Source organism: Gekko japonicus, unplaced genomic scaffold, assembly GCF_001447785.1.
Source record: "Gekko japonicus isolate JY-2015 unplaced genomic scaffold, Gekko_japonicus_V1.1 scaffold355, whole genome shotgun sequence".
NCBI classification, from domain to species: Eukaryota; Metazoa; Chordata; class Lepidosauria; order Squamata; family Gekkonidae; genus Gekko; species Gekko japonicus.
In genome coordinates, this window is record NW_015167066.1 from 1,133,598 (window position 1) to 1,147,086 (window position 13,489).

The 13,489-nt window shown below is 37.5% G+C and overlaps 1 protein-coding gene across 1 annotated transcript in view; it reads right to left on the reverse strand.

The window, feature by feature from the left end:
- Window positions 1-2,856: 2,856 nt before the first annotated feature.
- The window catches only part of CDC14B (cell division cycle 14B), a 43,070-nt gene continuing 32,437 nt past the window's right edge, over window positions 2,857-13,489 (reverse strand). Inside the window, 4 exon segments of the mRNA XM_015412676.1 lie at window positions 2,857-2,898; window positions 2,901-2,970; window positions 3,873-3,970; window positions 11,614-11,767. Coding sequence (XP_015268162.1) covers window positions 2,857-2,898; window positions 2,901-2,970; window positions 3,873-3,970; window positions 11,614-11,767 — 364 coding nt within the window.

Here is a 13,489-nt window from a genome sequence, read left to right on the forward strand (position 1 = left end):
CTGCCCAAAAATAGCCCTGCTAAGGACACTTTCCTGGCAGAAGTCTCATTGAATAACATGCTTCTTACTTCCAAATAGACCTGCTTAGGATTGCTCCTAAAGTTTGTCAGAACCTCTAATATTTGTTTTTAACAGGCATTCTTCAGCTTGTAAGGTTCAATACTTCCACACAGTCTAGCAACACACAAGCAAATACTCTGGCTTATCAGTGGGGATTTTCTTTAAAGAAGTTCAATCCTTCTTGACATCATCTGTTCAGGACAGTAATTCTCACCTTTTAAAACTGTTTTTTCTTGTGGTAGACCTGGTAGTTCTTTTATAAAGGCCTGCATTGTCAGAAATGCTAGGTTCAGAGTGTTTACTTTTCTGAATACTGGATTGTAGAATTACTCTGAAAAGAGTAGGAGAGAGAAGTTATATAAAATGAAGTAAAACTGAAAGAATGTAATACACAGTGAGAAGACCAACATTACATGGTTTTCTGAAAAAATGGATTTTGTAGATAGATGAATATGATTTCTGCTTTGCAACTGGGTGAGAGTAATCTTGTGCTGCTTTAAAATCATGTATAGCATTCATTCCAGACAGCAAGATATCCTACACCCTCTCTTCTGAGAGAAAGAAAGGTTTTGTTAAAAGTGGAAAATCAGGACAGGAGTTTCCATGATGCACAGATCCCACATTCCTCTGTGAAATCTGGGTGATGAATGAAGGGGAAACAAAATTCTGATCACCTTAGGCCAGAAACAAGAAATACAAAAGAAGGTGTTTGCTAACAGGAGTTTCTAACCAATGAGAGTAGAATATTACATGCACCAAAGAGCACACTAAATGCCCAGAGCAAGACAATATTTCCTGAGTCACAACAGCAAAGAGTAGCTATCAATAAGTTTAGTAAAAATAAGTGCATTTAAAAACAAGGTAGTTTCTAATATGCTTAGCCTGCAAAACAAATAGGTCAGTGTCCATTTTTGCTCTATTCTCCTATTTTACTACTCAGATACTGCTCAATAGTGGGAAACAAAGGAGTGTTCTGTTGAGGAAACATTGCCAAATAAATCTCTTCCCCTCCTGATCCACTAAGACTTACCATGAAGGCCCACTTAGAATCAGATCTAGCAGGTGTTAACAGGGTGTTCTTTCCTATGGCTAACAGCTGAAGGCTTCACCTGGAAAGAGCTGCCTAGCCTTTTCCTCTGATCAGTTAAAAAGGCTGAAAAAAATTCTGTTTGGTAAGGGGCAATGAACAGATAGCGTTAGATATTTTTAACCCATAGTGTAGTGTTTTTTAAAGGCCAATTGCATATTTGACAGATTGGGGGGGGGATGTTTCAACTAATTTATATTGTTTGGATGTATAGAAAAGGAAGCTCTGAATTTAGAAATTATATATTTAAAAGTCAATTGATTAATAATATTTCACTCAAGCAATGTCGTAGGAATTTAAAATAGCTTTCCCCTTCACAAAGGGATACTGACCCAGTCATGGGAGCTAGGAAAGTGTTAACAAATGTTTAACCAGCCTGTTTAACAACAATATTTCCCCCCTCGGCCACACTTTGTAAAATGCATGTTTTTCAGCTGAGTGGGATGTACAGTAAGATGGGCAGTAACAGCTGACTCTCTCATTCTGTAACATGCACTTTTATCTACTGTGTCACCCCACTGGGCTGCAGTGCAAAGTTGACCGATTGCTGCAATTTAAAAAGGGAAAAATTAATTACCAAGGCCCCCCCCCACTGATGTAAGTGTTCCAACCATATTAAGACTTACATATATGATAATATTGTAGCCTTGAGCCATGAAAAAAGGTGGGATCTTTCATCCCACCTTTCCTCAAGGTCATGTACAACATAGTACTTTCTAAAGGTAACACCAAATAAAACAGTAGACTGAAAATTTAAGACACATATTAAGTTTAAGAAAAGCTCTGTTTTATTGACAGTATGTTTAAATTATAGCCTATCAACTATTAGAATTGTAAGAGGAGAATCCACAAACAAATTTACAACGCAGCACAAGACCTTCTTAGAGCAACGGAAAGTAGAACATGTGAAATATTCCAGAGTTTCACTAGGGGGAATACTGCCTCATGCACTCCAACTATTATCCTATCTTGTAAAATATTTTCTACCACCATCCTAAATCAAAGACAGAAAGATCTAACCTAGCACTGATGAATGCTTTAGATGAAAGTCTAGAACAAAAACAGCAATCCCTAAAATAAATTTTGCAACTGTCTCAGTGTGATGATTCTTTCACCTAAAGCCCAATCTCATGCACATTTGCTTGGGCATAAATTCCACTGTGTCCAATATGCCTTACTCACAGGTAAATACAGATTGCAGCCTGAAGTGTCTGACTTCTGCCTAAGCACACTAGCCACGGGTCTATGTAATGTACAGTCTGCAATTATCAGCAATGCTGGTGACATGGACAAGGCAAGTATTCAAACCTCAAAGTATCGCAGAACCAGTATGTTAACAAACGCCAACACCCTTGTATACATAAAGAAGTACCAGACATACATTCAACAATACTGCAGTAAACTGTTTTCTTAAAATTGTATCTCAACAATCACACAGAAAAGGATCCAGCATAAGCGAGTACCTTCGCTTCAATGTCTGGCATTTTTCAAAGGGGAATTCTAAGACAGCTAAATCATGACTTATTCATCTAATACACCCTCTCTCCAAGCAAGCAGAGTAGGTTAAATGAACCTTTGAAGACGAAGAAAAAAAGCGCCAGTAAAAGTTTGATACATGCATTTACAAAAGAGGCAAGAAGGTGAGCTACTGCAGAGAATGGAACAGGGGCACTTACACAGTGGCTCTCTCAAGGGGGGTCCTGATGGAACTACGTTCTTAAACCATCTAGACAGAATAGTAGGTTGGGCAGAAGGGGGAGCCACACACAATCCACCAGATGATAATGCTACCCAGGACAGAGACCAGAATAGCTAGGAGATATCTAAAAGGGGTGAGGGTAGGGAGGAAGACAGGAACATGAATTCAAACGGAAATCAAGAAACTTAAAACTACTGGCAGAACATTTCAACCAGTGGTAGTTTAAAAACAAAACAAGGCCATGCTACTCTTTCAGAGGAAATATTTTACCTTCACTTTAATTTTATAAAACAAATACTTCCAGAAGCTGATTCTGCAAATCATTTTCCACCTCAAAAATTGCCTTAGAAGGAAATTAAATCTAAAACAATTAATAACATTCAAAAGAACCCTTTCCCACTATATTATACATCCTCTGTGGGAGGATCAATGAATTAAATTAGCTCTGCTTTACTGCTTTGTGTGATCTAAGGTCAACACACACTATATACAAGAGGTAGCAGAGAGGGTTATGTTGCTTTATTATGTTCCAATCATAATAACAATTCAGAGAACATTGTCAGCTGTCTGCTTTCACTCACACATAGCCAAGTCCGTCCTATACAAAAACTAGCTCTAGCAGCAATTCTGCTAAATGGGAAACCTAGTAAGTAAGGATTTTCAGACTGAAACCTCCCCCAAAATACTAAAATCAATCTAGAATAGTCTTTTAATACAGCTAGTTTTATTCCTAAAAAACAGAGACAAAGGAGCTCCTAGGCACTGTCCTAACATCAAGTTTAAGAAAGCACTTTGTGATGTCTAGCTGCTGGACCTGTTAAGGCAGAGGATGCATTATCTCACAGAAACAGAGAAGAGGATTTGCTGGTGGTAAAGAGATCAAACAATGAAAGCAAAAGACTTAGCTATTGTAGTGAAAGTTAGTGGCAATAAATTAATCTGCACTTGTTATTACGAACACATACTCCAGTCAGTCTGCAAGAAAGAGGCTTTAGCATTTATAGAAGCAAAATAAAATTAACTTACGTTAGCGGAACTGAGTTTGCTTTTGCCTGCCTTTTACTTTTCAGAGCTCGAAGCTTATCCCCTTGTGTAAATGTGTTTGTTTCATCTTCATCACTGTACTGTAAATAAACGGCAAGCCACTGGGATTATTCATATAAAAATTAAACTTCAAAGTCTTACTTTTGAAGTATCAAATCTAACATATATCTCAAGATTGGTGACATTAATGAACATCTCACGCAGTGTCAAAAGATTTGGCGTCAGAGGGCAGCGGTGTTGGTCTTCAGCAGAACAGCTAGATTTGAGACCAGTAGCACCAAATAAGATTCTGGGGGTATGAGCTTTCGAGACTCAAAGCTCCCTTTGTCAGATACAAAGGGGCTCTGACTAATAAAAAGCTTATACCTCAAAAATCTTGTTGGTCTCTAAGGTGCTACTGGACTCAAATCAAGAGATTTTGTGTACAGGTAATTGTCTGATTATTCGATAGCAAGAAATTGCAAGTAGATAAATAGGTTCCACTTCGGTGGGAAGGTAACAGCGTTCCGTGCACCTTGGTGTTTAGTCATGCCAGCCACATGACCACGGAAACGTCTTCGGACAGCGCTGGCTCTTCGGCTTTGAAACGGAGATGAGCACCGCAACCCTAGAGTCGGATTCGACTGGCTTTCGAGCAAGGGAACCTTTACCTTTACTTTAATTGTCTGACTATTTTAAAATATATTTTAATTTAAAAAACAATAAGTAGAGAGAGGCTACAGAAAGAAAAAAGGGATTGTACAACATAATTGTGCATATCAAAAACAATCACATTTAACAAAATGTATGAAATAGAAAATATTTATCTCCAACATCCCCTTCATTATAATTATCTGTAACATACAATAGTCCTTTCCTTACTTCTGTTGGGGTACATTTATATTCAACATCTTAAATTTCAAACTTCATAACTATGTCTGTTTTGCAACTACATGATTGATTGCAGTCCCAGTGCCCAAAGGAGGAGAGAGGGCAGCAAAGGCATGGACCCCTTTACAACTACCCACTAATAATACAATCACACAGAGCATTTTGGAATACAATGGTCACAGTTTTATTGGCTACAGCTGTAAGAAACCTTGGCACAGCATGAGTCCACTGAATCCTGGCAGCGACTGACCCGGCTGCCAGTCAATGTACCCCCCCCGTCCCACCTGCGTGGGGAGAACCATGAGATGGTAGGTTGCTGGAGTCCACAAGGACAATCACTGCTGCACCATCTCCCCACCACCTGATCATGCGGGTAACCCACTGGCAGCCCCTGAGCTGGGCATGCCCCTTGAATACCCTCACCCCAAGACCCTTCGGAGGATCACCATATTCTGGGAAAATAGCATATAGGCTGATTTCCTAAAATGGATCTGGCCCCATGCTGATACCACTCTAAGGTTGTGACAGATGAATGAAGCAGAAAAAACATCACAAAACAAGAACATTATCTGTGCTTCCCCATAACATCCCCCCCCCAAGCGGGGCTACTTGAACACCCCCAAACTGTCTCCCTGACAAGGACTAACACATAGGGTGGGATAATTCTAACCGCTATCATCCTGTATTTGAATATTGCTTCTACAATTTTTGGTAATTTGGCAGTACACATAGTAGCATGTTCTTGGCTTCCATTGGGAATTTAAACTTTAATACGTTTTGCATTTTTCCATGTATTTCCTTCCAATATCTTATTGCTTTTTTACAAGTCTACCACACATGAAAAAGTTTTCCTCTTCGTCCTAGAGACCAAGCCCTATGAGGAAAGGCTGAGGGACTTGGGAATGTTTAGTCTGGAGAAGAGGCGGTTGAGGGGGGACATGATTACTCTATGTACTTGAAGGGCTGACACTTAGAGGAGGACAGGAAGCTGTTTCTGTTGGCAGCAGAGGATAGGGCTCACAATAATGGTTTAAATTAAGGGCAGAAAGGTACCGGCTGGATATTAGGGAAAAAATTACAGTAAGAGTTGTGCAACAGTGGAATCAGTGGCCTAGGGAGGTGGTGAGCTCCCCCTCACTGGCACTATTTAAGCAGCGGCTAGACAAACAATTGTCAGGGATGCTCTAGGCTGATCCTGCATTGAGCAGGGGGTAGGACTAGATGGCCTGTGTGGCCCCTTCCAACTCTGTGATTCTATTATTCATTTTATACCAATTTTCTCTTAATGTCTGTCTGTAAATTTGATATCTTTTCCCCATAATTGTTCCCATTCTTGCATAGATATCTGTTCTTTGAAATTTTGCATCCATTTAATCATATATTTTTCACTTGTTCTTCCTCTATTTCTAGCTGGAGTAAGATCTTGTATATCCATCGCAATAAATTCTTTTTTGTTTTATAATCAGCTGTTCACGTTCAGTCATGTCTCTTAGTGCTCCATCTTCAACATTCATGATTTTCTTTAATCTTGAGGCTGATTGATAGTATAGCAGCCATTGTATGCTTATATCTTCATATCTAATATCTTGTCATAACTTGATTTTCCCCTGAGCATTTATCATCATACCATATGTTAAAATAATTATTTTTTATTTTTCATGTTCTTATCATGGTATACTTCTATTGGGGATATAAGAAGAGAATTTGGGGGGGGCTCAATAAATTCCAATGTGCAAACCATATTCTCAAAAATCCATCTCTAATTATGTGACTTCTGTCTTGTGTTATAATCATCTGATCTTTTAATCCAGAAGTTATTGTGTAAGCCTTCATGAAGGTGAGCGGATACTAGTTTTACTATTCTTTGTCTTGGGTTTTTAATCCAGTCCACAATCCAAACCAGGCCTACTGCTTGGTAGTATAATTTTATGTCTGAAACTGCTAATCCTCCTCTTTTTTTCTTGTCTTATAATATTTTGAAGCATATTCTTCGGTTTTTGCCATTCCATATAAATTGGCTTATCTGTTTCTGTTACTCTTTCAGTATTCTTTCTTCTATGTATATAGGTAACTTTTGGAACAGAAAGTTTTGTTTTGGCAGCACATTCACTTTGCAGAGATTCTTACTAGCCACAAGATTTTTAATTTTTCCCAGCTAGATAAATCTGCTTATATCAATTTCCAAGTTTTCTGGTAGTTATTTTTGAAAAAGTTACAGTTTTACTTGGTCACATTTATTCCCAAATATTTAATAGGATCAGTAGTTGCTGAGCACTGTTCTCTCTATATTCTCTTATTCTTTTTGTGTTAAATATTTCATAATCATTTGTCTTCTTTCTATTATTTTTATAGCCTGAAAAGGAATCAAATTCTTCAATATGTTCAATTACATATTGTAATAATTTTGGGGGATTCAGGACTGTTAAGACCACATCGTCTGCAAAACTTTTTATTTTAAACTCTGAATTTTCCACATTTATTTCATTAATTCTAAAATCTCTATTGGTAATATGGTGAATAGGGGTCACGTGTTCCTTTTTTGATTGAAATTGCTTCTGTTAATTTCCTATTAATTAAAATCTTTGTTTGTTGATTCGAGTATATGCCATGCATCCCATTCCAAAATTCAGGATCACAATCCATGTTCTATAGTACATTCAACAAGAAAGACCATGTTAAATTGTCGAACACTTTCTCTGCATCCAGAAACTCTGCTTTCTTTCTCTTGTTCAAAAGTTCAATTGCATCTGTCTTGAATCGTATATTATCTCCCACATACCTCTTGGTACAAAGCCTGTTTGATTGGAAATACATTTTAAAAATCTTTCTGCCATTATTGTGGAAGAATTCTGTAATCTAAATTCAGCAGAGAAATAGGTCTGTAAGACTGTGTAACAATGCCTCACTGCCCTCTTTATGTAGACGCCTCTGATGTCGCATTGTCTTTTTTCTTTTACCTCATTCATAACATTCATAACTGTCTTGCCACATCAGAGGCATTGTCTTTTTTCTTTTACGTCATTCATAACTTTTTGTAATGGTATCATTAATACTTTTTCAAGATGCTTATAATACATTGCTATCAACCAGTCTAGTCCTGATGCTTCATCTTTCATGTTCTTTATTGCTTAGGTAATGTCTTGAATTGTTATTGTTTGGTTTAATATTTTTCTATGATCTGATGTAAACTTAGTGATTGGAATGTGTTTTAGATATTCTCTTATTCCTTCTTCTGAAACAGACTTCTTGTATAATCCTGGAAAACAACCCTGATAAATTCCTTCCTGTATTTCATTTTCTGCATATCTTTACACCTGTTGTTGCTCTTTTTCCTCTTTCCTTCCTGAGACAATATGCCAAATATTTTCCAGGTTTGTTTGCATATTCAAAATGCCTTTTTAAGGAAACTTTTAAATTTTTCTGCAATTCTTCCACTTCTAACATGTCTAATTGATATTTAATTGTTTAGTCTCTGCTAGTGTTTCTTTATTAAGATTGTTTCTATGTTCTTCTGATCTCTGTTTTTGTTCTACTGCTTTTGTTCTGATCTTTTTCAATTTTTTTTGCAGCAGCTGCCTGTAGAATTCCTCTGATAAATGCTTTATTTGCTTCCCAAATTGTGGCTGAGGACATTACTTTGGTATTATTTATTCTGAAAAATTCTTCCAGATCCTTTTTACCCTTACTTATCACATCTTATTGCAGTAAAAGAGCATCATTTAATCTCACATCTTTTTCTTGATTTTTTCTACTCTATTGCAAGACTGTTTCTGTGGTACTTTTTCTAGATTCGTTGTCAAACTTTTTTATGTCCAACACATGTATATTTTTGACTATGTTTGATGTCTGTCCAAGAAAAAGGTAGTCCGGGTGCTTGGTTCCCCCAGGTATCTTCTAGTTTTAGCATTTCAATGTATTGAAATACATTTTTGGATAGTTTTCCACCTTTAATATTCCTTTATCTGTCTCTATTTGGAGATCTAATACTACATTCATGTCACCGAAAATCACGATTTTCATCTGCTTGAAAGTTGAGCATAGTTTGGAAGAAATTCTCAAAAATAATTAACTTTAGCATCATTTAGTGCACATATTGTAGCTATTGTGCACACTTTGTCTTCTGGGAATCTCATTTTTAGGATTAGGTATCTTCCATCTGGATCTCTTAATTCTTCTAATACTTCTAATTGTAAATTATTTATATAAATGGCTACTCCACATTTTTTGTTTTGAGCTGAAGGGAGATATACTTTGCCTGTTTTTTTATTGTTTACAATATGTTCATATTTCTTCTTTATATGATTTCTTATAGATATAAAATATCAGCTTTTGTTTTTTAAGTTGATTAAAGATTTTCATGAGTTTCAAGGGGGAATCCAATCCATTAATATTTACTGACACTATTTTTAATTTATCTATGCTGTCCTGATGTTATTGCCATGTCCAGTTTGTCCTTTTCGGTGCTCCTTTCTTCTTCAGAATTTTTGGTCTGTGAATTTTGTTTTGGGCTACTTACAAACTGCTTAGGGTTACTTGAAGATTTCCCTTCAGTTCCTCTGTGTAAGCCCTCTGCTTGCAATTCTTTGGCCAGTTGTTTAGATTGTCCTTCTGTTACAATTATGTTCCTTCCTTCTGGTAAGTGTACCTCGGTTGCGGATGGTATTTTCCAATTATATTTTCCTTTTGTAAAATCAGTCTCAAAAAAAGTATTTTCTTTTCTTTAACACACTTGTTGGTAAATCCTGAAAGTTCTGCACTTCTTTTCCTGCTACATTAAAAGGTTATTCCCTTTGCTTCTTTAATATAGCATCATGTATTCTCTTGTGGGTAAAATGGACCAGTATATTTCAGGGTAACTTTTTCTTGAATGCAAATCTTGAATTCACTCTAAAAATGTGATCAATATTGAGAAAGTCTCCTTCAATCTTCAAATAATTCTGAAGCATGTCATGAAAGCTTCCTTCCAAATGTAGCCTCCTGAAGTCCTCTGGAATTCCTCTGAAACACAGGTTGTTAGATCTGCATTGAATTCCCAGGATTTCAATTCTTTGTTGTGTTTTCTCAATCCGATAGTTTTGCCTTTCTAAGTGTGCATCATTGTCTTTTTGTTTCTGTTTAATTCTTACAGTTTCTCGTGTTTGTTCTTGTAATTTTAGATTAATTTCTGATAGTCCAGCCAATATCTCAACACTCTTCTTGGATGTTCTTCTGGGTTCTTTCCTCAGATTCTTGGGTATTTCTCAGAATATCCTTCAGGATTCTTCCAAGAAAGATAGTGATTTGAAAAGGAGTACTTTTCAAGGCTTCAGACCTATCTTGCAGTGGGCATAACATGGCAGGGAGAAGGAGAATTTATTTCTCTGTCCTTATCTCTCCCCCATGGGGGAGACCCCAACTGGCAGGTGAACCCATGGGGGGGGGCTTGATCTCTCTAGTTCCACAAGGTTCTGAAAACACTGAGGACAGTGGAGACTAGGTGGGCTTTTCTCAGATAAAATCTGCCTCCCCACAGCTTTTGTTCTCTTTTGTTGTTTTTATCAATCTAAAATTTTCAATCTCTGCAATATTCTGCCTTATTCCTTATAACTCGCAAGACTGCGATCACAATATGGCAGACTGCCAGCAGCATCTGAACTCGGTGTCTGAACCCAGTGGTAAGAAGAAACCTCTTGAAAATGTATTGCTTTTAAAGAGTTAATTAACAAAAGATTTATGTGAGCAGTATAAAGATAAGATCACTGAACTGCATACAACTGTCTTTTAAGAAAACTTCAGTTTTAATAACAGAGTGGAATATTAACTGCATTGGACTGTATTAAACTCTCTTTTCCTTTCTTCTGGATGAATTTTATTTCAAATAATTGTGGATTATCCTCTCTATGGAGTGTACAATCAGCTATTTTGTTCCCTCTCTTGGATGAAAGATGTTTATTTAAAACACACAGTCTGGCTGATTTGTCAAAGTCTGCTCAATGGAAACACAAGATTTATTTCCCTTTTTTAATATATTTTACCTACTTGGACACTTTCTTTGATACGCCCTAGAATAAAAAGCAAGACAACGACTCTAGACTAACTGACAATATTTTCTTTCTGAAAACCTTAGTAGAACATGCGTACCAGGAAATAAAAGCAAAGATGCTGGGTAGACCCCCTTTCTTGTTTCCTTGGGTGAATTACAACAGACTAATATAGACTTTTTAAAGAGCCAATATATCAAAGACATATTTTCTCTATTCTTCCATGTTTTTTCCTCTCTTCATTTTCTTTCTCTTTTAACAAACTTTTTCATACCATTTAATACACAGAATGTATACAGATCTCCCCTTTTACTTTAATATCATTAAAATGTGTTTTTAATTTTTCTAAAAAATCATTTTTATAATTACTTCCATTATTTCCAATACTCCCTCCTCAGTTTATTTTCTCTCTCTATTATCTTGTTGTTGTCTCTGTTCTTTCCCCCCTCCCCCTCCTTTCTTTTGCACTTGTTTAACTATTAACTTGGATACCAAACCAACAGTAGGAGAAAACCATGTGGCACAAAGAATTTCAGCAATATAATGCAAAATTTTAACTGCAGCTCTTCCAGCTTTATGTCACCACTGAAATTTTTATCTGTTCTCTGAAGTAAAGATTTCAGTACAGTTATTTATGCCCACACCCCTACTGTCGAACATTTTCATTCTGAAATTAACTGCATGTTTCCTGCACCACCACACCACACAACCATTATATATTTATTAGATATACAGAAAAACATAAAAAAGGAATCCACTGACTTTTGCTTTATTATGCCCATTTTAATAAAAGTTTACTAAAATTGACAACAGCACAAGTTTTGGATCTTTACCAGTTCAGTATCGTTTTTGTTGGTTCTCTGATTCTTGGAATTGTTAATTGAAATATCATCTACACCTGAAAGAATTTTTGTAACTTCAAGTTTTGAGTTCTTCCTTAACTTTGAACGGAAAGAATCGCCTTCCATCCAAAGTTCTGACTGTTTCCTATAAAGGAAAATGGGAAAAAGAAATATATGGGTTAGAAAACAGAAGATTTTAATGTACAGTAAAAAACTTTGTTACCTGGCACTTGCTTATCCAGAACACTCAGTTAACTGGCATTGTCCAAAGGGGAGTGTGAGTGCCTCATTCCTGCCAACTAGCTTAAGGCCTACAGCCATTGCTGGGCTTCTGACAGCCAGGCTGCTAGCCATCTTCATTATCAGGTGCTTCCCCATCAGTTTCTCTCAAGCTGTCAGGAGCCAACTGGGCCAGATGGCTCCTGAGCAGCTGGCCCACTTGTCTTCCTGTTGCGTAAGATGGCTCCATGGCAAGGGGCGAAAAGGTCCCACCAGGTGTGGAGGCTGTTAGTATCAAGTTTGGTTTATTTAATTTAATTAATTTGTACCCCAGATTTCTTCCCAATGGGGAAGCAAAGTAGATTACATTGTTCTCCTCACCTCCATTTTATCCTTACAACAACTCTGTGAGGTAGGTTAGGCTGAGAGTGTGTCACTGGCCCAAGGTCCCCAATGAGCTTCCTTGGCATGAGTGGGGATTTGAACCTGAGTCTCCCAGATGCCAGTCCAACACTCTTAACCACTATACCACAGTGGTACTGGTTGCTCTGGATTCCTTTGGATGGGAGCAGGACCAATAAACTTTAATATCCAGCACATATGAGTCGCTTGCAAGTCCCATTCCTTGTGAGCACAGTTCCTCCTAAACTGTGCTAGGGGGCGCTGGCACACATTTAAGAGGCCAGCTCAGAGGATTTCTGCTTCAGCTCACAAACAATGGAGGATAAGGGGACACCTCCTTCTGGGGCCCATAAAATTGGACCTCCTCGTCCAATCTTTTTGAAACTTGAGGCTTTTTTGAGGAGAAGCACCAGCAGCTATGCTGTAAATTTGGTGCCTCTACCTTAAAAACCACCCCTTGAGCCCCAAATACCCCTGGATCAATTCTCCATTATACCTATGGGGCCATTGACTATAATGGTCCCCCATAGGCTATAATTGGGGCCCATTGACTATAATGGTCCTCCACAGGCTTCTGCACACCCCTACTATGCTTTTCAATATGATTTGTAAGCTGCCCTGAGTCACAGGGAAAAGTGGGATATAAATATTTGAATAGATAAGAAGTTTGGGCACGTTGATAAGATTTAAGCAACTTCCTGTTTTTTAGGTTAGCCAGGGTTCTGACAGTGATTGCTCTACCACTGTTATACTTGACCTGTAATGCTGGTTGTCATCTACCAATATAGTGGACTGGGGTTGGTATATCAGTTCTCTGGAAGCCAAGTCTACCAATATAGTGGAAAGGGGTGGGAAGACCAGTTCTCTGGTGGACAGGTCTACTAATATAGTAGATTGGGATGGATAGACCTGTTGTCTGGAGGCCAGGCCCACCCATATAGTGGAAAGGGGTAGGTAGACCTACCAGAGGCCTGGTCTACTCCTGTAGAGGACAACATCTTGTGTAATGAAATTTTACTTGATTCTGTTTTCTCTTATGATGTTTGAATTATTTTTAAAATATAGTTTAATTCATTCTGAGATGTTTACAAAGCTATAGAAAGAATCTTCTAAAATAATTTATACAATAGGTAAATGTAGTCTTGCTCACAACTTTAATGCTACTAGCTTTTTCACTCACAAGGTAGAATTTTTGCTCACAACAGTGTAGAGCTAAGAGGGAACATTGCCTGTGAATACTGGTTAA